The following is a 24513-nucleotide window of genomic DNA, read 5'->3' on the forward strand; positions in this document are numbered from 1 at the left end:
TCTTTTCTTCTTGAACTTAATCATTTGCCGCAATGTTTACTACTTTGGAATTGCCTCACTCATCCGAAGTGACAACCGTCGAAAATGTTTCTTTCACTGAAGAGAATCTGACATGGACTCGCACCGGGGCATCCGAGAGTGCTTCACGCCATGAGCTTGTCTTGGTTCACGAAGTGACGAATTCTCAATCGGGCTCCTCGCAATATCTACTATTTATCCTCAAGGAAGACCCAGAGAACAAGGAAATACCATTTCGACTCTCGATACTGAAGACAGACGAAATACCCACTGAGCTTCGAAGTCTCACAGTGGCTGGACTACCCCCTCATCTTAAACACGGTTCTGCCAACGAACATGGTGCCACAAGCCAGGTGGACATTATCGTCTCGATCAAATCGGGTGTTGGACTAGCATCAAAAGTCTGGGAAGACGTTCTCCATCCTATTTGGACATATATCGCAGGAGATGATTCTGGCAAATCGACATATCGCCTTATTCACACAGTAAGCCCAGAGACCATCCGAGACTATGCAAAACAGTTATGGACTACATATGAGCGTTCGAAAGCGAGGACTATCGTGCTTTTGAGTGGAGATGGTGGTGTCGTTGATCTACTCAACGGCTCTGACGGGAACCAGGTGCCAGAGAACCCACCTACACTTGCCCTTCTCCCTCTGGGCACAGGAAACGCCCTCTTCCATTCTACCCACAAGCCACTTTACACTGAGCCTGGTCCAAGCCCACTTGTACTCGGGCTCCGAACATTATTCCAAGGCGTTGGCGCTAATCTTCCCGTCTTCCGGGCATCGTTCTCATCTGGATCCCATATCGTCAAGTTTACGGACAAATCCAAGGAACAATCGTCAACAGCGAACCCAAGTCAGCTCCAGAAGCAGGAGACTTCTGTCACACATCTTCAAGGAGCTATTGTAGCTAGCTACGGCTTTCACGCAAGTCTTGTCCACGAGAGTGACACACCTGAATATCGTGTCCACGGCGATAAGCGGTTCCATATGGTCGCTGAAGGGCTTCTGAAGGAATCTCACCCATATGTTGCAAAAGTGACTATTCGACGTCGAGGTTCTACTACGTTTGAGGATATTCCTCGTGAGTCACATGCCTATGTGCTCACAGCTCTGGTATCGAATATGGAGCGAAAGTTCGCCATTTCGCCTGCTACTAAACCATTGCAATCACAGCTTAGACTTGTACATTTCGGACCAATTGGTGGGGAGCGGACCATGAGTGTCATGATGAAGGCGTACGACGAGGGTAGTCATGTTGGTATGCAGTGGTCTGATGGAGAAAAGGTTGGCTATGATGAAGTCGATGAAGTCAAAATCTCGGTTCTGGAGAAGGACGAGAGATGGCGGAAGGTGTGCATCGACGGGACTATCGTTGAGATACCTGAAGGTGGAAGTATGGGTATCAAGATGCTTGACCATAGTCTCTTTAAGATTCTGGCAAGCCCTGTTGTTTTAGAGAGCCGTGAATAGGCCTGAACCTAGACTATATACTCAGGAATGCTCTACATGCACCTCAATAAATATCCTCTAGTCTTGAAGCAGCTTCTTGACCCTCTTCTCCATCAGCCGTTCAAACTCATCCACGCCATTCTCCAATGTATCCATCTTACCACCCTTCAACCTGTACACAATTCGTCTTCGCATGACTTCCTCATCGTCAGCATCTTCGTCTGATTCCTCATCCTCATCCACCGCACCCTCAATTACGCCTCGCATAAACCATCGATCGTGACTAACCAAAATCACCGCACCCTCCCAATCTCTCAATGCTTCTCTCAATGCAGTCACGGTCTCGTAATCAAGATGAGTCGTGACTTCATCCAGAACAAGACAATGGGGCCGTCGCCAGAGGAGACGAGCAAGCTCACAACGCACCACTTGTCCTCCTGAGAGTTTACACAGGGGCACGTCAGATGCAATTCGACCTGGAAGACCAAGTTGGCCTAAAAGACCGCGGAGATCTCCTTCTGTGAGCTCACCTTCGACTTCGCGAGTGAGAAGAGCGAGAGCTGTGAGGGCCGGTTCTTCACGACCGAGAGACTGCAGTGCCTCAACGGCATGTTGAGAGTAGTATGCCAGCTTCAACCGGGGATGCGTATTTAGAGTTCCAGATGTAGGTCGAGTCTCACCAACGAGGAGTTTGATGAGTGTCGACTTGCCCGCTCCGTTGAGGCCAAGAATGCCAATACGATCTCCCATGCCAACAGAAAGAGTGATATCCTGGACAACAAGTGGTGTCTTAGCTGAATACCGGAACACAACCTTCTCGAGAGAGATCAGAGCGCCAGGGAAGCGCAGGTCAGGTGGTTCAGGAAGATTCACCACGACGGGGCGGTCTTCCGGCGGAATATCGATATCATCACGCGCAGTCAAGTGAAAGCCAGCAAGATCTCGATTGAGCTTGAAACGACCGCCCCTGGCGCTAACTTGCAACCCCCAGCGGTTATCAAGCTTCTTCTGACGAGACTTAGCCTGACGGAGTTTGTTGGTATCGTCATTGGCCTTGCCAGCTTTCATGTTGGCAGCGATGGACTTCTCAATATGCGCTTTTTGCTTATCCTGAGCTTCTTTCATGGTGGTGAGCCATTGTTTGCGCTCACTTTGCGATGCTTCGTAAGTAGGAAAATCGCCATGGAAGTAAGTAAGTTGCTTGTCTTTGAGGATGAGCAGATCGGTGCAAAGAGAGATGAAGTCGCGATCGTGAGATACGAGAATGAGAGTTGGTGGGTTCTCTGTTTCTTCCAAGTTCTGGAGATAGCGTTGCAACCAGATGATTCCTAAGAGGTCGAGAAAGTTGGTAGGCTCATCAAGGATTAGGATGTCAGTTTCCTGAACCAAAGCCGTGGCGAGAGAAGCACGCATGTGCCAACCACCAGACAAACTTGAAATGGGTTTCTGGATAAGAGTTTCAGAAAAGCCCAATCCAGTCAGGATCTTCTTAGCCTTAGACTCAATCTCTGATACACGAGTTGGATCGACCTGTAGTTGAAGATCGGCTAGCATATCGACTGCTTCTTGGGTCTCAGCTTGAAGAGTCTCGGGTGAAATATCCTCATTGGATTGACCCAACCTATGAAGAATTAGGTATAGTAATGAGAGATGGAAGGAATGTTTTACATTTCATTCGACTCAGCTACGACCTTTTCGAAGGCAGTGAGTGCCTTGCGAGCTTGCATTCCGCGAGCACCACTGCGAAGCCGAGCATCTTTATCGAGACGGAAGAGACGCTCTTGGTGCTTTCTGTGCTTCAGATGCCTTAATGCTCTGACTGGAGTAAAGGGGTCAGAACCATTTATTCCTTCTGTTAGATCTGCATAAAGAATTAGACAAGTTAGTGGTTGAAATGGTAGATGGAGTACCTCTGATATCCTGTTCGATGGCATGTTTGGCTGTAGCTTTTTCGATGACTTGTTCCAGCACAGATGCTTTGTCGCCATTGTTGGTATCGGGTTTCTCCTCAGACTTTTCATCAGTCAGTCTAGTTTGCTGCAAAATAGCAATCCTAGTCTCTTCTGGGATGCCTGGGATGAGTTTCTCGGCGATGGCTTTGAGTAGTGCTGGGTTATCACTGTTAGCACCTCATCAACAACAATATCATGCAAACTTTCTTACTAGACTTTCCAGTTCCATTACGCCCAACAAGAGCATATCGTTGGCCTTCCTTAAGTCGAAGTTTGGCTCCAGCGAGAATCTCAATGCCCTCGCCCTTTGCCTTTGCTTTTCCCTTGCCAGAAGGTTTGTCGCCTGAAGTCACGGTGATGTTGACTCCATCAATATCAAGCTATCGATGGTAAGTAGAGAATGAGCGATGAATCGGTGACAAACCTCGCGATGATTGGTGATTTGAAAGCGCGTCTGTTTGGAGCTGCAGAGAATAGTCGCTACAGATTCAGAGGCTGCCGACGTCATAACGGAGGTTAAAGAATTGAATAAACCGACAGGAATAGTATACACGATCTAAAATACCAAAGCTGAACGAACTTGAGTTAAAGATGCAAGCGCTGTAAGTCGAAGCTGCCCTGAAAACAAGGCTTGATGATATTGATGAATTGGTCTTATTTATTAATTCTTCAACAATCGGGGGATCTACATGTACAGTGTATAATTTCGATACATTTTTCTTGGCTGAAAACTTTAGTAGTTGCGCTATTCGCATTCCCTATTCGTATGCGACTGTTTGCTCGAATTGTCGCCTCTAGTGCGGTTGAAGTGCCACACCATTTGTGGTGTTACAAGTCAGTGACTCACGCCGAATGACTTGGCTCAACTCGCAATTACATGCACTTCTCCACGCTGCAATTAAAAGGAGCATCAATTTTAGAAGGGAAATGGCGCTCTGACTGACTTTAAATAATTGTGGTGCATGCTTGAGTCATACTTCCTTGTCCTTCCTTACGTAGTTTGAGTTACATGTATCTCTATCTCATGAGAACTTGTTATTCTAAAGTTGATATTTACCCTATTATCCTCGGATTACTACAGTGATTAACCACCTTCCTAATTCTGCCTCTCCTGTCTTATCACTTACGGCCAGGGTATTCGCCAAATAAATAACAAACACTCACTTCCCCCTTGGCTCTTTTATTTCTTCTTTTTGCAACTTCACTCGCTATCTCAAAATGAACTCTTCCGAGAATCTGTGCACTTTTTCCGCCGATGCTTCTTTCGGGCCCTTTGTTGGCCCCGAATGTCGCGATGGCTTCGACTTCACTCTCGTCTTTGAACAATCCATTCTTGTGCTGTCTCCAGCCGCTCTTCTTCTCATCCTCGCTCCTGTTCGTCTTTTTCGTCTTCGGAATGTCCCCGTCAAGGTCACTGGCTACCGTCTTCGAACTGTCAAATTGGCGTTGATCGCTCTTTTGGCTGTGCTTCATCTCGTGCTCGTTGTGCTCTGGGCTACGCGCCCTTCCAATTCGCGTCTAGATCGCGTCTCTGTCGCTGCTGCATGTGTATCCTTTGCTTCGAGCTTGATGTCCTGTGTCCTCTCTCGTGCCGAACATGCCAAGTCCCCTCGTCCATCGTCTCTCTTGAGTCTGTTTCTCGCCGTGTCTTTGCTCCTTGATGTCGCGCTCCTTCGCACCCTCTGGCTTGTCCCCATGAGCACGGCCATGCCAGCTGTTTTCACAGCGGCCTTTGCTCTGAAAGCGATTGTTGTCGTTCTTGAAGGGTGGAGCAAAGCTCCGTACCTTGTCGCCGACCCCAGGCCCCACTCTCCCGAGGTCACGGCCGGACTGTACGCCCGAGCCGTCTTCGCGTGGGTGACTCCGTTGCTGCTGACGGGATTTCGAAAGCTTCTACGGCCGATGGATCTGTTTGAGTTGGACGAGGAGATGGGCTCAGCGGCACTGATTGACGGGTTTTGGAAGCATTGGCATAACCAGAAAGGTTTGTCCATTCCCCCCTTCTTAGATAGCTATATAGTATTATACTTTAAACTCTTCTGTGATGTCCATGTACTAAATGCTGGCTTAGCTCCGGCTCGCAAACACCGGCTGATCTCATGTTGCGTCATGACACTGCGATGGTCTATCATTGCTGTTGTTCTTCCTCGCCTGGCGCTTCTGGCATTCACTATATGCCAACCACTCATTCTCAACCGACTGCTGGTGTTTCTCGACGATACTTCTCAGCCTATCAACATTGGTTACGGTATCATCGCAGCCTACGGTCTTGTTTACTCCGGTATTGCGCTTTCACAAGCCCTTTATTGGCATCGCAATGCTCGGTCTGTCACATTGTTGCGTGGAGTGTTGGTGTCTGCCGTGTTCTCCAAGGCTACCGATCTGAGTATCACAACAACAGACGATTCAGCGGCGGTGACGCTCATGTCCTCTGATGTAAGGACTCTTTTACCAAATCATGTATTGGACTAACTATTTCATAGGTCGATGTTATTGTGAGGGCCGTTAGAGAGATCCACGAGTTCTGGGCAAACATCATACAGCTTGCCATAGCTACTTGGCTACTGAGCACTCACGTAGGCTATGCTGCTGTAGGTCCCATTATAGTGTCGCTCGTTGCACTCATTGCCACGGTTCTCGTTTCGCCTCTGGCGCGCAAGTATCAGATGTCTTGGTTAGATAAGACACAGAAACGAGTTGGTCAGTTATAAATATTCTAATCTGTCAAAACTTACTAATGCCGGCCAGGTATCACTTCTGCCATGATTGGACACATCAAGAGCATCAAATGTTCAGGCCTAGCTCAAAACCTGTCTGACACCATCCTCAACCTCCGAGCAGATGAGATCAAAGCCTCGAGACCATTCAGGGTCGTCAGCAGTGTCACGTCCGCAATTGCTCAAGTCCCTTTACTCATGTCTCCTGTCGCGGCATTTGCTCTCTTCCAAGGGGTTGCCTCGAATTCCGGCGAGACACTCGATGCCACTAGACTTTTCTCCGCCATGTCCCTAATCATTCTCCTGGCACAACCACTTTTCTTTATGTTTGAGGTAATTCTTGACATGAGTGCTGCTTTGGGCGCCTTTGAAAGAATCCAAATATTTTTGACTCAAGAGTCTCAAAGAGATTCTCGCCAACAACAATCAGTTGTGGAGTTGAACGCACCTGATCAAGGAAACAGAGACTCTATCGAGCTACGAATGCTGAGAGAACCCTCATTGACATCTGCAGCAAACTCCAGTATGAGCGATGTTGTTATTCAAGTCTCCGACGCCAATATCTCGTGGTCAGAGGATCGTGTCATTCTTCGAAACTTGTCATTTGCCGTGGGCCGCAATCAGCTTGTCCTACTTCTCGGCCCAGTTGCGAGTGGCAAAACCACTCTACTGAAAGCACTTCTTGGAGAAGTTCCCAATATAACTGGATCAATTGATATTCATAGTAAGGGGATTGCCTGGTGCGAGCAAAGTCCTTGGCTCCTGGTATGCCTACCCGATATTTTTACTTGTTTCCAAGCTAACATGCCAGAACCGAACAATTCGTGAAAACATCATCGGCTACTCGCACTTCGACCCTGTTCTATACCAAGCCGTTGTTAAAGCTTGTGATGTAGAGAAGGATTTCAGACAACTTACCCAGGGTGACAGCACCGTTATTGGCAGCAAGGGGCTGGCCCTCAGTGGAGGTCAGAAGCAACGAGTTGTAAGTCAAGACCAAGGGAGTAATCGGCTATATACTAACTAAATAGGCATTGGCCAGAGCTGTCTATTCAAAACCTCGGATTGCTCTCTTCGATGATGTCTTTAGTGGACTGGATGGCCAGACTGCCCGTACTGTGTTCGAGAACCTCTTTGGCGAACGTGGTTTGCTGAGGCAGTGGAATACGACAACTGTTCTTGCGACTCAATCGGGTATAACACTCCAAGTATTTCTCAAACATAGTCGCTAACGGGATCATAGTTGACTTTCTATCGTCTGCTGACCACATCATTTGTCTTAACAAGGATGGGAAAATCTCCGAGCAAGGCACATTCTCTGATCTCAAAGACACTGATGGCTATGTGCACTCCTTACTGAGAGACAGGGTTCATGGGGGTGAAGCCCCGACGCTTGAAACTGACGATATCAAAGAACAGGCCTCCAAGCTAGCACAAGCGACTCCAAAACAACAAGCCAATGAAGAAGATACACGCAGACAACGTGGGGACTCGACTGTATATCGATACTACTTCAGCAGCACTGGCGGTCTTTTTATGATAGTCCTTCTAGTACTCGAGATCATCTGGGCTTTTCTAGAAAGCTTCCCAAGTTTGTCACCTGGCATCCAGTTACTGTTCGAGATACTGACATAGACTAGCAATTTGGCTGAAATTTTGGACTGATGACAATGCGAATGGAAACGATCAAGCGGGTTACTACCTTGGTATCTATGCCGCTCTTCAGGTTACCGCAGTCATCTGGTTTGCAGTTCTTATATGGTACTCTATACAGATGCTCGTTGCACGTACTGGATACTGACTGTAGCAGGTTTGTCATTGTCCTGGTAGCGGCAAAGTCTGGAATAACTCTGCACAAGAGACTGTTATCTACAGTAATCAGGTAGGTCTATGGATTGACGTAACAATGGACTGTCAACTAATCCTCCTAGGGCACCTTTGTCTCTCTTTACCACGACAGACCTGGGGTCAATCACAACACGGTAAGCTGATATCGCAGAAGTAGTTTCGAAAGCTAACACACGGAGGTTCTCGCAGGATATAGGAATGGTAGACAACCAGCTGCCCCTTGGTCTCGTTGTGACTCTCGCCAGTAAGCCAAGGCCCTGGCTCATCAACTAAATGCTTTACTAATAGAATAGGTTTCTTCGGTGCCATCGCCAAAGCCGGCCTCCTTGCCTCTTCAAACTCCTATATAGCAGCTACATTCCCTCTCCTAGGAGCTGTCTATTTCTATCTTCAACGTGGTTATCTCCGTACCTCTCGTCAGCTCCGTCTGCTCGATCTCGAGGAGAAAGCCCCTCTATACACCCAATTCCTCGAAACACTCTCTGGTCTAACAACAATACGAGCCTTCGGATGGAACGATGCAGTTATTCAGGCCAACCACACTCTCGTAGATCGCTCACAGAGGCCTTTCTATCTCCTCATGATCGTCCAGCGTTGGCTCGTCCTCGTCCTCGACCTGACCACAGCAGCCCTGGCTCTTCTTCTCGTTGGTCTCGCGGTTCGTCTTCGTGGGGAAGTCGATGTAGGTTTAACGGGCGTATCTCTCGTGCAGCTAATCTCGTTAAGCGAGACCGTGAACATGCTTATTCAGTTCTGGACTTCTATCGAGACATCCATCGGTGCTGTATCTCGCATTAAGCAATTCGCTGAAGAGACTGGCGAGGAGAACTTACCAGGAGAGACACACCAGCCGCCAGCCCAGTGGCCTGACAAAGGAGCTATACAGATCCACAACTTGACTGCATCGTATGGTGACGGAGACGGAGAAGTTATTAAAGCTCTTGATGCAGTCAGTTTGGAGATCAAGGGAGGGGAGAAGGTAGGTATTTGCGGTCGCACAGGAAGGTCAGTATTTTCACCCCAATGCCTCTCTCGCTCTGACAGTCTTTTGTTCACAGTGGAAAATCATCTATATTTCTTGCTTTTCTCAGAATACTAGACTCTACGTCTGGCAGTATAATTATCGATGGGATCTCTCTATCTTCTGTTCCTCGAGAAACGATCCGTAGTCGTCTCATCACTCTGACGCAAGACCAGTTCGTACTCCCCGGCACGGTTCGACACAACGTTGATCCGCTTGGTATCTACTCCGACGTGGAAATCAAAGAGGCACTTCGTCTTGTTGAACTATATGATTCGATCGAACGACATGGGGGCTTGAATGCTTCGTTTGATCAAGACACGTTGAGCCATGGGCAGAAGCAGCTCTTCTTCCTGGCACGGACAGTGCTGAGGAAGAACGACGGGAGAATCGTTCTTCTGGATGAAGCAACGAGCAGGCAAGCCGAACAAACGATGCAACTACGAGCTAAGGAACTAATAGAGCCATAGTGTGGACCAAAAGACAGAAGAGACCATCAAGGCCGTCATCGAGAGCGAGTTCAAGGACCACACCGTCGTGTTTATCACCCACCGTCTGGATACGATCATCGATTTCGACCGCGTAATTGTGATGGACAAGGGATGCGTCGTCGAGCTCGGTGAACCAAAGAGTCTCCTTGCATCAGATGCCAAGTTCAAAGCTCTCTGGGCAACCGGACATCGATCTGGAGGATGATTCACCGACAGACAAATTCTGGGAGACAATGCGCATACTTTTATGAGTTTACTGTCTATATATCATCTAAGCTGTCGCGTTCTACGACAATAAATCTTCCCTTGCCTGCTCTCATGGTTCTAATGTGCTTTTCGACATCCTTGGCCGTTTGAACTCCCTCTCGATAACGCAATCTCTCAGATGGCATTGCATCAGGACCAGGCGTCCACCCTGTATAGAGCCGAAGCTCAGTGATCTTGCCCCAATGATCGGCCCAGTTGACAAAATCATGCCCAGTTTCGGCCATCAGTGCAGGGAACCAAGGGCAGCAACCTGTGAGGTCAAGAAACTCGAGCGCATAGACATTCTTACTCAGCATGCGCAATACGAGCAAAGCCTCACTCCAATCGTGATCAAGTGAATGTGAATAAAGGTTCGTCCCGCCATAGGTATAACGACCTTGCGGGCTCGATACGGTGGCCAGGCGAGACCTCGGTGTTAAGCATGGTTCGGGCCAGTAGGCCAGACTCAAATGCGTGAGCGTGGTAAGCTTGGGAGACAGGGAAAGCAGCTGCTTCCATGATGCGGATGAGGCATGTCCGGGATGCAAGGCGAGTGAAAGGTGGGTGAGGTTGGGCAGCAAAGTTCGGGGAGGGCTTGGAATACTCTCGGAAATGTCCCAGGATTCCTGTAGTTCTGTCGTAGGTTGATCTTCTCTGGCAGGGAATAACAAGTCACTGATCTCTTTCAGTTTAATTGACCGGCATGCGGAGCCCGAAAGATCGAGGTAGTTCACTTCAGGATTCGAAGCTGTTAAACTATCCAACTCCGTCTCATCAAAAGTATCTGGCGGCGGTAGCAGAATGAGCTTCAGATCACTCAACGACAGCCCAGCTTCACTGGCAATTCCAACATAGCGGATCAGAGCTGCCTTCAAATGGTTGGGCACAAAGTACAGATGGTACTGATTGTACACTCTGTGGAAAGCCCACTCGTATGCGAGTTTCTGCAGCACGATGTCTATCAGACTCCCACGCTCTGGGAGATAAGTCCCCGGCAAACAAGTATCTTCCAATCCTCTTGTCTTCAAGCGCGACTGGCTCATGGAGGAGGCCTCATGAGCAGCATCCGATGAATTGCGGGCGACCCAACTCCTAGGCGGAGGAGGGCCAGCAGGGAGTCTCCTGCCATTGCCATCGAATCTCTGACGGGCAAGACGGCGAGGAGCGGGGGCCGGTGTGTCTGGGATCTGGAGTATCTCTCTGATGGCCGGGGGTACACTGGGAGCAGCAGCAGGCAGGGCTGACTGCGAGGTGGAGGAGGGGCTGATCGAGGTACGACGCAGGTTTGCTAGCAACTCATTGACGCTTCGGGAGGGCCTGTCTGCTGCGTATCACTTGTGAGACTTTGGCTACCACGCGGTTTGAAGATATGGGGAAGAAGGAGGGGTGGTTTGAAAGGAAGCGAACCGAGAGGTGGCAGGACGCCGGACGAATAAGAGGAAAGCAGAGGGAGGGGTGTGTGCTTGTGTCAGTCCAGTTGCACAGACATGATTGTACAGCACAGAATAGCAAGCAAGCACTGCAGCACTCACCAGAATTATTCGTCGATGTTGACGCAGTCGGAGAAGCCGTTGAGACTGGCTTGAAGGACTTAATGTTGTTCCTTTTTTTCGGCATGCCCGGGACAAGCAGTGCACTTCTCTCTACTGCTGCTGCTGCGCTGAAGCTGGAGGAGTGAGAAGAGAGAGTCGATCAGTCAATCGAGGTGCGACGACGCTATGAGGGTATTTGTCTATTTGTCTAGGACCGTGTATCAGTCTCGATGAGTCAAGCAAGTACCGTAGACGCCCATCGTCTGCCTAATTCTGAGCCTCGCGTGGCAGTGAGTGAGTGATTGGGTGATTGAGGGAGTGAGGGAGGGAGGTAGAGTGGGAGCCCAGTTTGACCGAGAAATGATGAAGGATCGAAAGAGTCATCATCAATGAATGGGTCCCTCATGAGTCCTCAGGTAACCAACAATTACGTCTGTTTTTCGCCCATGACGGCAGTTCCAGGCTGGTCTTAGTGTCCCCACAGGCGCCAAGCCACTGCCGATGAGCGCTCACAAGTCATCGGACCCCTGTTGCCCTGATAGTGGATGACTGCCCGCTGGACATGAATGAGCTTTCGGTATGGTACCTTCTGGTAGGTAAGTAGAGTACCTAGAAAGACATGAGTTGAGTCGAATATTGATAGACTAGATGATATCGGCAGATTTGTCAGAACCATGACAAACTCGGATGGATCACAAGATTGCCAATATTGATCATTTGATAAACTCCCCAATGGAGTTGCTATAGTAAGGTAGCTATCAAGCAAAGATACGCCCATGCACTCCATGCCTCACTTTCACTTATTCGGTATAAGACAATGGAAATGGATTCGATAATCCATGTAAACCTGAATCACCGCCAAAGCCCAAACGATAACGCATGGTCTCTAATCTTGTTTTTTGCTTGTTTGTACTCAGTAAGCCAGTCCTTTCATGGATCATTCAGGACCAAATGCATATGCAATGAATGCCATGTAATAACTGCACTCTATTGCCGTGGCTTGTCAAGACAAAAGCCCCACCGGCCGGCGATGATGTGCATTAGGCATGGATGCCCACCTACTCACCTCGACTTACACGACTGCGCTGAGGTGGTCTAGGATTGATACGGACGCTATTACAATGTACCAATCGCCGATCTGAACTGTACTCACCCTTGAAATGGGGTCTATTATTATCTTGCATCAGAATATCCGATACCTCGTCTATTAGTCTCTACCTAGGTAGCTAATGCAATGCAAGTCATGAGCATGTCAGTCAAATTATTTCCCAAAGAATCTGATACAGAAGTTGCCAAGGGTCTCAAATGTGTGCGTACAGGTCGGAGCAAGGATCTTAGATAGACTGTCCGGATACCTGCATGCCTCAAGAGTTGGAGCATCAGCCTGAGAACTGCCGCTACATCATCCTGCAATTTCTGTTGGTCATCTAATCATAGAAACAGCTATCTGTCACCGCTACTTATCTTGGCCATGTTTGCTTACCCCAGAGACTAGTGCTTCAGAAAGCGATGCTACTAAGGTAAGCTCGGCAGTTCTTCGTTGCCCCCTGGGGTTAACGATGGGATATCCATCCTGGATGTAATGGATCAACGGTTCCTGAATCGTTTGAGCGCTCATCGGCAAGGCGCCACCGCGAACTATGGACAGCTGCGTGCCAAGTTTCATCCAGGGAGCTGGAGGGTTGCACAACCTCCTTCGTCACCAAAGTTATATACTCCTGGGCAGGGTTATCAATGGCCATGCTTCAGACTATACCGTCATGCCCCTGTTAAAGAGAGAAATGATTGTTTGTTGGTATTATCACAAAGTGGCAGCTGCCCGTTGCTAGTGATGACCGGTGAGCAACAGCCGAATCATGCTGATTGGAAGTAATCTCATTTCAACCTGGGGTACCGTAAAGTTATCAATTCTGATAGGCACCCCATGATGAATACTCTATCACAACATTCCGAAAGCAAACCATGAAGACATATGAAGCTCTTATCGAGGGCCTGGACCTTGGTCCAGTTTGCCTTACCAGAATGCTGCAATTTCCCCTGGTTCATGATTAATTGGTTACCAAATTAACATTTATTTGTACTCCCAAGCTTTTCCATGTCTCACAGAAAGACCTTTTCAACGAGACCTTGGCTGTCGGCTCATGCTCGAACTGCGGAAGGCTCAGTATCAGGATCCCATCGCGGCTTCAGGAGCAGCATCCGGTAGAGGAACACCGCAGAGGGTCCACTTGTTGGTTAAGGCCTCCTTTTTGCTTCAACTCCATACACTTCGAGGTTAGCTCTTGTTGGGTTTGACAAGATGCTCAATTGGGAAACCAGAAGCGAACAAATCTGGCTAATCAGCCCAATTTGAAGCAAAAGACGGCTATGCAGTCCCGAAGAATCCAGCAAGTATTCTCCGGCGTTTCCTCATGCCAGGAGTGATGATGAAATGAATATTGGCAATTGTATCGAGATCTGATAATGGGACCTGTTGGAAGAGTGGTAAGAAGGGACGCCCAGTCAGTTGAGGCTAGCGATATTAACCCTGGACATGTCCAAGTTACTTACAGAGAACCAGAAAGACTGTTGGTCTGGGGTAGGAAAGAAAACCCCCTTTACAAATGGAATAACTTCACTTAGATGAAGGGATAATCCTGGATTAGGGCATCTAAAAATTCTTTGATTACTCTCCAGTTATTACCGTTTTTGGCTCGAGACAGCGGCGTCTTATCTGTACCAAGGGGCTACAGCCAAGTGAAAGAGCTCCCTCTGCCTGAAGTTGACCCAGCGAATGCCGGTTCTACAAAATCACAAGGGGGGTATAGGGTGAATCCTTTCATACAGATGTTCTTCATGCAAAAGGCTTATCCCGATTAGGAGTAGAATAGCTTGACTGCAGGGCGGATTTTGAGGTGGGAGCTCATGTCAAGTAATCTTCATTGTCTCTCCTCCAAGAATCTGTCTTGATTCTGCATCCATTAAGTTATGTGTGACCCAAAAACGACCTCGTACGTTCTTGTTCTCAAGAGGATGTCAGTGTGTTACTACAGATCGTAAGCCCCCTTCGCTGACAGATGCCTGTTCAGCATTTGTCGAACAGTACATTCTGGTCATATGAAGCCTCCTTACCGTATGAAGCGCCTATACTACCTATCAGATTTCTTTGTCCACTTTGAGATTACCAACAAGGCAGGCGATGGTAATCTCCGCCTGTACTGTAATTCTTAGTCTGTCCCTGATGTAACAGAGTCAAAAGGTTAAAGAACCTTTGTAACGACTCCACTGGTGCATGTCGTGAACCAACAAAAGCCTCACTTTGGCGCTAATATCATGACTTAAGTGGAATGTTCGAAGAATGTGCTTTAGGCAACGAGATAAAGTCCGTTCTGCTGGGTGTCTGCACCTGCATAGGACAAAGCACTAAGTGATCAAGTGCTTCATAGGCTGTCAGTATTGAGTTTCAGACCATTCAATCGGGATCGGGAAGTTTAATCAAGGCTCCCCATTGGATACGTGAGAATTCAATGGGCAATCTCGTCCAGGGCATACGTAGGATCTTCACAGGGGACGTTGAGGCACATGTACCTTAAGATTAACTCACATAAGGAAGGTGCAATAAGGATGGCTTGAGTGGATCAAGCGGGGAGCCCACACCGTTGGCCTCTGACAAGCGGCAGTCGAAAGGCAATATGGGGGCGCTGAATGGCGGGGCATCTAGTTAGTATCGTACCGGGCCTTCCAATTTCCATGGTATGGCCGTGTCAGCCAATAGCATTACAAAGCTCTTGGCTTAGACAGGGAAAGAGGCCATGTGGGAGATGGGGAAGGCTCGACCGGTCAAGGATAACTGCCCCGTGCGTGACAACTTCGCTTGTTGCCGCCTTTCAACCCCATCCTCAGACCTCAACCTCCACTAAGAGCCAACCTGGACTTGAGTGTCCAGTCCCTCCACCCCATGCAATACGCTCGCATCTTCCACCAAGACAGGACAATTATGGCGCGCTCATTACGTACCTCTAATGATTTCTCCCACCCAGATTACGGTCCCTTTGCGGCCTTTCACCATCTGCCTTCCGAGCTTTGACCCAGCGGTAACGAACGTTTCATCCGCCATGATCAATGCAGCTCTGATCAAGATCAGGACTACCTACGCACGAACACTACCCTACCTTAGCATCGGGTTGACCAGAGGGCTGGGTCCAACCTGGCTGGTATTGCACCCAAATTAGCACTGGCTCAGATTCGGTGCACACAAAGCCTGCCAGCCCTTGTTCATTTGTTCCGTCCTTCAGCCCGCATTCATCAAATTTCAAGGATTATTGACCTTGGATCCAAAGATGCACATGAACAGAATTTTATGTCTGCTGTTCAAGCTCACATACGTAGAGGCCGATGCTGTTATTGGCAGTTCGAGCCTCAACCTCCTTGTCTGTTGGTGCAACACCCTCCTGTAGCTTGGGGTGCACCACTGACCTGCCTCTTTGCCTATGGTGTCGATTTACTGTCATCACTGCCGCTGATGTCGTTGCCGCGCGCTGCATCACTCACAGTACACTCCTGCTTAATGATTTTGTATCACTTTCTCGCTGCAGCGTGATTGTGCCATCACCAGCCTCAATTAGCATTCTGCGGCAGCAAAAGGAAGGTTGATCGACTTCAGAGTCTGGAAATAGCCATATGTCACATTCCACAGAGATCTAGCTGGAATCGCGCCGAACGGTTCAAACTTTCTGGTCTCAGCTATTGCAAATGCGCGCGCTTGGTGCTTGTAGCTGTTCTTTCAACGGCTTTAGTTCCACCACCCCTTTTACTACAACAATAACACCGCGGGCCACAACCGTTGGTCTGAAAGATACTCTTGATGGACGGCCCGGTCCGACTCAAATTCGACCTTCATTCTCATTCGCCATGCTTTCGTTTACTCGTACCGTCGGCCTCCTTCTCATGACCAACCATGCTTTAGAAGACAAAGCAATGACATGTTGTCTTTTTCAACGATCCCTCCAAATTGAAAGCACCAAGTATGCTCTGTATGCTCTTAGACGTCCAATGTGAACATCGAACGCGACGACGCTGCTACTGATGTCGGCATCAGCATTGTACCAACCAAACCAAGCCCTGCTAGACGGGAACCGACACCGAAATCAGATTTGCTACGATGATGCTTTATGGAGAGCACGAAAGCTTACAGCCTGTCATTCTGCTAGTCAACGATCTCTCCCGCGTCTTTTTCTGGGCAAGCTAATCAGCCTTTGGACCATGATATGGACCTGCGCCGCCCCTCCTCATCACTTCGGGTACGGAGGTGTCTTATTGGCCCACCGACAATCTACGCAATCATCAACGCCCCCTTCGGAACTTCTGATCGTGAATTCGACGGCCCTTTATTTCGACCTCGTCCACATGAGCCTTCGGCATTGCCCTGGCTTGGTCATAGCATTAAGCCCCCAACCACTAAGTCGTTAGCTATCGTCCCCATAGATTTCGGTCTCCTGCTGTCCCAGCAGTGTTATGCCGCATCCGCTGTGCGTGGAGATGAAACCTTTCTTCGGCCTCACGTGTCGTTGTGTAAGGACGACTGGGGCCTTCAAAGCCTGAAACATAGCCTGGGCATCTGACAGAGGCCCGTCGATCTTTCTTCGCCCTACTCTACAAAAGTATGTCAGGCATCAGATGTCATGGCGCCAGGGTTGAAAGCCACCCAGCCGTCAAAGTGCGTGGATGAGACTGACAAGAAGCGAAAGCTTGAATGTTGAGGGTGGCATGCCAATCATGGTTGGTTGGTGCCTTGATCGCTTGGCGACTGTGCCTGTATCCCTGGCCGCACTTGGATGTGTGTAAAATTTCCGAACAAAGATGGACCTAATTGTCGATCATTGCGTCAATTGTATTGTTATAAGCAGACGGTTCTCGCCGCTGTTTTTCTCCATGTCTGTTCTAGGTGGGGGGTTTCGACGCATCTCGACTTCGTATCATAGACAAGTCTGCCCACGAATCAGGCACTTCGATCTCAGTGGCTGGCTTTTGTCCCTCCACCGTACAAACCTGGGCTGCCCTGCGGTGTTCCGTCTATGGCGTCTTTCTCGTCAAAGCAGGACCTCTCCCAATCATAGTCGTGCTTGTGGCGTATCGTAGAAGCATTGACGGCCGGGTACTTGCATACTCATGCACTCGTACTGGCGCCAGGAGTGGATTATAATGGTCTTCAGGCTCAGGGCAGCGTCCAAGGCCGTCCCTCACTTGAAGTACCAAGACTACAACTGCCGCTTTGTTATGTCCTGAGGCTGATATCTGCGTCCGCTCTTCAAGGAGCGACGAACCAACTACAAGCATGCAATTAATTGGACACTACCGATCGTGACTAGACTCGGTGGATACATCTTGTTCTCGGCGGTCAATATTCGCTGCCGTCTTGCGGCCCGTGAGCTCAATCGGGAATGAATCTAGGCAGGGCTCTCAAGACCTTTGCTTGGTCCAGATGGCGAGAATCGTGGAGGATTTACAGCATAGCCCTGCACTTGCACGCGGCTTCCTGCTTCTAATTGTTACCGTGGGCTCCGTTAACATCGCGGATCTCCACTGCTGCCAGTCTTTTGCAGTTGGGCCATCCATTACACCACCATGGCATGGCCGAAACAATTTTGGCTATCTATGAGATGTTCAGAAGTCTATCATTTCATTAGTATTGGGGCTTCTGAGCTCTTCATAACTTGCATGTCCTTCCCGTTGTCTCAGGCTCTGCGCAACCTCAAGTCTTCCCCCATTCAAAGTCCCTGCCCCCAGCCGGTGACCCCGAGTCTACTGTTGTTTCTTCGAGACTTTCGGCAGGCTTCCTTCTTAGGACCTAGCTCCTTCATTGTCTGCTTCTCACTCAGTCCTGTGCTACATGTTCTCATAATCACCCCCTAGAGCCTCTCGATTCTTAGTTCTCAGTTCATTCCTGTACGATCCAAAGTCAGCCACCATCACTTGAAATCTAAGCGTGGGTATATAGACAGCCAGATCCTGCACTCGTGCGGTTGTGTCTTGTCTACAGCTGTTATCTCTGGCAGTTCACCTTTTTAACACTGCACTTGTTCTTTGTGACACCATTTGTCCAGCGATACCATCACCCGACCCGAGACCGAAGAGAGCAACATATATCGAACAACTTATTTGTCGAAAGAAAAACAAAACACGACAGTGTTTACTCAGTCTACTGAGTAAGGCAAGGGTGAGACACGACTATTGTTTTCGACTCCGATGCTCATGATCAACCCCCGATATCATTACCACCCTCATTCTAAATACGACTGAGGAGCCCTAAGCTATCAATTACTTAAAACTCGCTCAACTTATCGGCTCTTGAAGTCAGGACTAACTTCTTCTCGGCTCGTTTGTCGATGCTTGTTGATGAAGTCCCGCCTCTGAGCTAGACTGGACTGTTCCATGATGTTGCCGGATATCGCCTCCGAGTCTATGAATACATAACCCTATACAGCATATATCGAGGAGTTATCAGGAAGGAAATAGGGTACAACGGCTCATTCTTTGACAGAAGCTGCTGACCCTTGTAACTGACCTCTATGTCTCCGAGCCGAGGGCACTGTTTGCTTATTCAATACCCCATCTCACATCTTAACGACTGGATTGGCCTCAATCTTGATGTGGAACGTAATTTGAAGCTGATACAAGTGCAGAATTAGGCTCGAGAAACAACAAAGAACGCGGGTGCCGATGCCCTGGTGATTAGCAACAGCTGTACTTAAATCAGGCAAGTGGCTCCCTTTGTTTCGACGTATGCGGTATACAATTCACAATGGGCAGAGATAGCCATTTCTGATAAATTGTTATTCAACCCAAGCTAACTATGAAGACTTTAGTCGAGTGCATGATCCGTCCGACTATCCCACTTGAAGTGTTATTCACTGAATGACGGAGGCTGTGTTGTCTGCCTAAAAGTGCGCATGAGTTCTCAAATTCCCAAGGTAAGATCATTTAGTACTGGCCCAGGCGTATCCAGAAGTCTCTTCTGCGCTTGTACCTTTTAGGGCTCGGCCAGCTAGCACTGTTGGAATGGCAGGTTACATACGAAAGACCGAGTGCTTCATCTGTGGCTCCGCAAGTCAAATGGTATGTGCAAACTTTCATCGTTTCGTTATCTGGGTCCCCCCCTTTCAAGCATATGAGAAACAACATCTGCATCCGCTGTCCTAGCTTTATGCTGTTCAAATCTTCGGGCCAAATGTCACAGCGTCTTCCAAACGCCTCACACCGCGAGGCGTTCATGTCTGCTGGCTATCCTGTGAGAGGCAAGCATCTCTTGAGGAGCTTCTTAATCAAAACAGGCCATAGGGGAACTTAAACGAGTGTTTGTCCACTGCAAGATGTTAACGGTGTCATTCGAGCCAGCTTGTCATGTTTTGCCGCGTTGTTTGTGTTTCGTGCACCAAGACAAGCAAGCCGAAGATCTTGTCCATAGGAAGGTCACCGTCTGGTCTTCCGAGTTCCACCAAACGTGATTGTATGGCGTATGAGCGATAACAAGCCAGCGCTTATAGCAAACATGAAAAAGGGAGCAAAAGGCTTGCATGACCTTAGATATTTCATGGAATTCCTTTTGATCATCACTATTATCATTGACTAACATGAGACTCAGCTTGATCGAGCAAATAAGTTTGCAACTCGCCATCGCATCGCTGCCAGACTTGTAATATGGTCGAGACGGGGATATCCACAGGTCTCATTGGATCTCCTGGATATGGTCACGGATTGGCCTTGCAATCGGGACCAAAGGCTAACATGAAGCCTCTCAAACAGGACTACGAATCTTCGACGCCCACCATGGGCTATAGTATGGATATGGCGACGGCTACTGGAGAGATGAGGTCAGTCTTGTTTGCATTTTTCCTTTGCCGTTTCCAGCGTGCATTGTTTTTTGGTGCTGGACTACGTTACGACACGACTGCTTTAATATGTCTTCCTCCCCTTTTGGCAGTGGCTTGTTTTTTTCTCCCTACGTATATATGCACCTACTCTGTGTAGCTTCTGTCGAACCAGTCATGTTGCACTTGACAGTCCCCCATGGACTTCGCGATGGTGAGTGGTTCGGCCTTGTTCACGAGTTGTGAGCTAGGAGCTGGGGCCATTCTTTGCCCAAGACGCCGTAGCCCAACCAAACTAAGGATACCCATGTCAGTGGTGGCAACGGTAGAGTTACAGTTCTCTGAAAGTTACCATTGTTTATTTCTCTGAAAACAATAGTTTTTATCTTCCCTGCATATCGGTCGTCATTTCTGTACACTTCTTCAGCTGCTGTTCTGGCGGGCCTCAACCTTGGTGGCGGCTTTAAGTCAGGCTCTGGGAAGAGCTGATAGCCCTTAACTTAGCAACTCACTATCTTCAACTCCCCTTGCCTATCGCTACAGAACCACCCCTGTCGCCTTTCTTCACTTTTTGCTATGTCTTAGTTCATTCATCAGCCTGACCATGACCATTGTCTCTCTTATGCTTGAGGAAAACCCCACTAGATTTGTGAAACCATCAAACTGAGGGAAGTTCCCTCACGCAATTCCCTCGCACGTTACCGAACCATTCAATTGCTGCTTTGCCTCGATCTCATCTACCCACCTATGCTCTAACTAGAACGATGTCAGGCAGGGCTCCATCACAGCTGGAGTAACTGGCAGCGAGCGCAGCCCTGTCAGCCATTTTCTGTCAAGCATTCCATTCCCCATTCTTTAATTATTACGCAAGATCCCCAACCCAGCCTCCCCTCTCTGGGCTCTTCAATATTATATCCCCTGTTGTTGCCGGCGGAGCGATCCCCTGCCGCATTTATTCGCTTGTTGAAGATTCCCAAGCTGGCCAGTGAGTGCATGCGTCTCACAGGCTCTCACGGTACTTGCTTGCTCGCTCGCTGGCATCCCGTTAATTCGGATCTCTCTCGGTGGCTTGTCACAAAGCAATGGATAGCTCTTTTGGTTTTGACATTGACGCCCGGGGTGTGGTTTTCACTACCTTGTCCGGAAACTAGTCCTAGTATCCTTCCAACCCTATCCCACCCATTCACTGGCTACATTGCTACTTTATTCGAGTTTCCGCTTACTGCTACTTGCTGTCTACTCCTCCCCTTTCGCACGCCCACTGCCTACTTGCCTACACTGCAGTCTGCATCTACCTATTCCACATTGACTACACGCTGCCCCGTGTCAGCGCCCAGCGCCAGTGTCAGTGCCGGTGTATATTGTCAGTGCCAGTGACAGTGCCGCGAGCTGCTGCATTGGCCGTCTTTGTAGCCTCTCGAAACAGCTCGGCGGGTTTTGTGGCACACCAACCGCCGACAGTATTACCTGGTGTGCACCTCAAGCTGTGACACTGGGAACACTGTATTTCCAGGACATGGCAATACAGCATCTCTGTGGCCGCGTCTTTTTGCCGTTGTCGCTGCCACTGCCAACTGCCACTGCCGTCCCGTAACCTACCTGTCTACCTGACGTTATCGCTACTCACTTCTTCTGCTTCTTGCTGCTCTCTAGTCAGCCTGAGGTCGCTTTGCTGATGAGCCGCCAGATACCCGCAAGAGGCCAGCACTTCTTTGGCGATAGAGCCCTCTCAACCTTCGTCACTCTTAAACCTATTCCATCCGCCAGTCCTCAGCTCTACCGCGCAGTACCCCCAGGACGGAAGTGCCTTTTTCCAGTCTCAAGCGGCTGGTCATCATCACCTCTATCCGGGTATAGACGTCCGCTCTCGACTGGGTTCCAAGTACGTCCTTTGCTTTCTTCTTTCATTCTTAAGTCTCTTAGCCCTCACATACTCCTCTCTTCCTCACCACCCAGGTTGAGGATCCCGTCGCAACCGCACACCATACCCATTAGATCTCATACTTCTCTTGTCTTTTTTCCTTTAGCTCTCCTTCTTCTCTGGCCATCTCGTCTGCTGTGTACAAGCAAAGACAAAGACATGAGCTGGGTGGACCGATTATGATATACGCCGAAGACAAGCTCTATCGAGCATTGCAGACAGAGTAGGAACTGACTGCTGCCGGCAGCAACTCATCTACGACGGGGATGGCACATCCCTATCCCTCTTCACATCGCACCCCAGGCCTCCCGCACCCTGGTCCCCCGATCAGTACTCGAGAACAGTACGGTCCTGCCACGCCAGGGTTTAGGAGGCCATCCGAGCATTCTGTTCGATCGCCCTCCTTTGCCACACAGCCAAGAGGAAGACATCCGCTGTCACCAACAACAAGCCCCAACGCGGGCTTCTCGGCTCCAAGTATGGGCTCCAGCGGGTACGGCGGTAGGTCGACTCAGAACAACATTCCTCCCCTGCAACCAGTTCATATGCTAGGAAGCCTTCAATACAACGATGGCGCAGGAACACCTGTCAAGGTGGATATTTCAGGTATCATTGACAAGGGCTTCTTTTTATCGGAGAATGAGTGGACGTGTTATCGCAGGAACTACTTCTCTTGCGTCTGCTCCTTTTCTCTGAGCCCTCACATCCCCAACGTCACTATCCAGTACACTGCTAGTGGCTCATCACAACCCGTTCCGATCTTTGGATTCGCCATGTCCATCTCCGCAGTTGTCTCCGACAATGAGCAGCACAACATCGACCTGGTACAGCATACGCCAAAGAGAGACAAGGGGCCCATAATGAAGCCTGAAAAAGTTCGGCTCAGCAACAAGCCCCCACAGGCAAGCCACCACCACCATATGGGCATGTTCTCAGAGTCGGTCGTACCCAATCGCCCTGTATACCCCGACAATTTCAGCAATCAGCCCGGCAGCCAACAGTTACCCACAGAGCACACGTTTGAGCGCATTCAATTCAAGCAAGCTACCCAGAATAACGGGAAGCGCAGAGCTGCTCAGCAATACTACCAACTGGTTGTCGAGCTCTGGGGCGAGGTAGCTAATCAGAGCAGTGGTGATCAATACGTCAAGATAGCCACACGTAAGTCGGCCAAGATGATTGTCCGAGGCCGCTCGCCGGGCCACTATCAAAACGACAGACGCGGAAGCCAAAGCAGCGGACCTGGAGGATCGTCGGGCAACATGGGAGGCTACACCGTCAGCGGCATGGCCGACTTCAATAACCCCATGATGGGCGGTCCAAGCTACGCGACAGGTGGTTTCGACGCCCGCAGCAGCCTCTATGGTGTCCGTCATCACGATATACCGCACGAGTCGATGATTCCTCAGGAGGATTCCAAGGCCATCGTTACGACCCGAGAGTACCAGTACTACCCAGCCCCAATGTACGAGGCGCAGAGCGACCGGATCGAGCTATTCAACCCCCGTGGGGAGCGCGATCATAACGTTGTGCCGCACATGGCCACCGGGATGGACATGAGTGGCAAGATCAAGCATGACTACGACGGCGCCGCTCTACCCAGCATCTTCCACCCACCAGCTCAGATTAATGATCGTCCGCCAGGACCCTTCGAGGGCAAGTCAACCTCGAGCGGGTACTACCCCATCCCGTCGTCCGGCATCAACATGACCATGACATCATGATCGGCTGCTACGAGATGTTACGAGCATGGCAGTGCCGAAGTTGGCGGCGTTCACAGACCATACTAAGGCGTTACGGAGTCCAGCCTGTGTCCTAAAAGTGGAAAGAAAATAAAGGTAAAATCACGAAACAAACATCGGCATAGTCTGGAGCAAGAATACGAGCATGGTATTGCACAAGTTTGGGGTTCAAACCCTAGAATCTCCTTCGTTTGATAACATTTTGGCACTCTGCGAGGAGAGTGGCCTTGGATATGCAAAGACGGGCAGAAAGGCTGCAAATCATAACGACGTGTACGACAAGAAGCTGGAGAAACTATATGTCAGGTTTTACCTGACATTTCATGGGCGAGCAAAAGCAGCATGGTGAGAGAGATTGTACGAGGAGCAGAACATCAATAGCGGCAATAGCAACAGCAGCAACAAAATGAGGCAACAGGACAGACAAGAAAACGTGACATCAGCTGGTCTTGTTTTTTCTCTCTCTCTTTCTGTTTTTGGGGGCGAATGGAAGAAAGGAGGATACCCAGGGTGCATTTTTTTTCACTTCTTATGGCAGATGGTTTCGTCACTTTTTTTTTTTTTTTTTTGAACTTTTTAACTGAATGTAATTCTTGTCATTTCACTTCTTTCCTATCCCATCCTATCCTCTTCTTGTTGCAGGATACAGCACCCTGTTGACTGTGGATACTTGGCGTCATGTTTGTCGATATGGCTAATGGCTTTCAAAATCTATCTGGGAA

At 49.2% G+C, this 24513-nt stretch overlaps 5 protein-coding genes across 5 annotated transcripts; 3 read left to right on the plus strand and 2 right to left on the minus strand.

Moving 5' to 3' along the window:
* Positions 1 to 32: 32 nt before the first annotated feature.
* On the plus strand, positions 33 to 1496 carry FOBCDRAFT_272399 (ATP-NAD kinase-like domain-containing protein; the record flags this gene model as incomplete). The annotated part of the gene is made up of 1 exon (XM_031179524.2): positions 33 to 1496. One exon carries the CDS (start codon positions 33 to 35, stop codon positions 1494 to 1496), a length of 1464 nt encoding a protein of 487 aa, XP_031045411.2.
* A 264-nt stretch (positions 1497 to 1760) lies between these two features.
* FOBCDRAFT_111844 (P-loop containing nucleoside triphosphate hydrolase protein) lies at positions 1761 to 3935 on the minus strand (the record flags this gene model as incomplete). The annotated part of the gene is made up of 5 exons (XM_031179522.3): positions 1761 to 3096; positions 3144 to 3336; positions 3386 to 3583; positions 3639 to 3807; positions 3852 to 3935. Coding segments are annotated over 5 exons (1980 nt in total), but the record flags the coding sequence as incomplete, so codon positions are not given.
* Positions 3936 to 4639: 704 nt separating this feature from the next.
* FOBCDRAFT_291518 (P-loop containing nucleoside triphosphate hydrolase protein) lies at positions 4640 to 9709 on the plus strand (the record flags this gene model as incomplete). Its single annotated transcript, XM_054704167.2, has 14 exons — positions 4640 to 5411; positions 5499 to 5863; positions 5911 to 6127; positions 6176 to 6909; positions 6956 to 7129; positions 7176 to 7338; positions 7388 to 7735; positions 7785 to 7905; positions 7955 to 8026; positions 8076 to 8126; positions 8172 to 8236; positions 8286 to 8997; positions 9051 to 9405; positions 9476 to 9709. The coding sequence occupies exons 1-14, from the start codon at positions 4646 to 4648 to the stop codon at positions 9707 to 9709; spliced, it is 4377 nt and encodes a 1458-aa protein (XP_054560142.1). The 5' UTR covers positions 4640 to 4645.
* A 55-nt stretch (positions 9710 to 9764) lies between these two features.
* Positions 9765 to 11730, minus strand: FOBCDRAFT_238810 (uncharacterized protein; the record flags this gene model as incomplete). Its single annotated transcript, XM_059610233.1, has 3 exons — positions 9765 to 11071; positions 11283 to 11416; positions 11714 to 11730. The coding sequence occupies 3 exons, from the start codon at positions 11728 to 11730 to the stop codon at positions 9765 to 9767; spliced, it is 1458 nt and encodes a 485-aa protein (XP_059464652.1).
* Positions 11731 to 20327: 8597 nt separating this feature from the next.
* FOBCDRAFT_238811 (uncharacterized protein) lies at positions 20328 to 23773 on the plus strand (the record flags this gene model as incomplete). The annotated part of the gene is made up of 7 exons (XM_059610234.1): positions 20328 to 20342; positions 21013 to 21113; positions 21280 to 21411; positions 21816 to 22010; positions 22156 to 22217; positions 22250 to 22392; positions 22466 to 23773. The coding sequence occupies 7 exons, from the start codon at positions 20328 to 20330 to the stop codon at positions 23771 to 23773; spliced, it is 1956 nt and encodes a 651-aa protein (XP_059464653.1).
* Positions 23774 to 24513: the final 740 nt, after the last annotated feature.

This window comes from Fusarium oxysporum, chromosome IV (assembly GCF_013085055.1).
Source record: "Fusarium oxysporum Fo47 chromosome IV, complete sequence".
Taxonomy (NCBI): domain Eukaryota; kingdom Fungi; phylum Ascomycota; class Sordariomycetes; order Hypocreales; family Nectriaceae; genus Fusarium; species Fusarium oxysporum.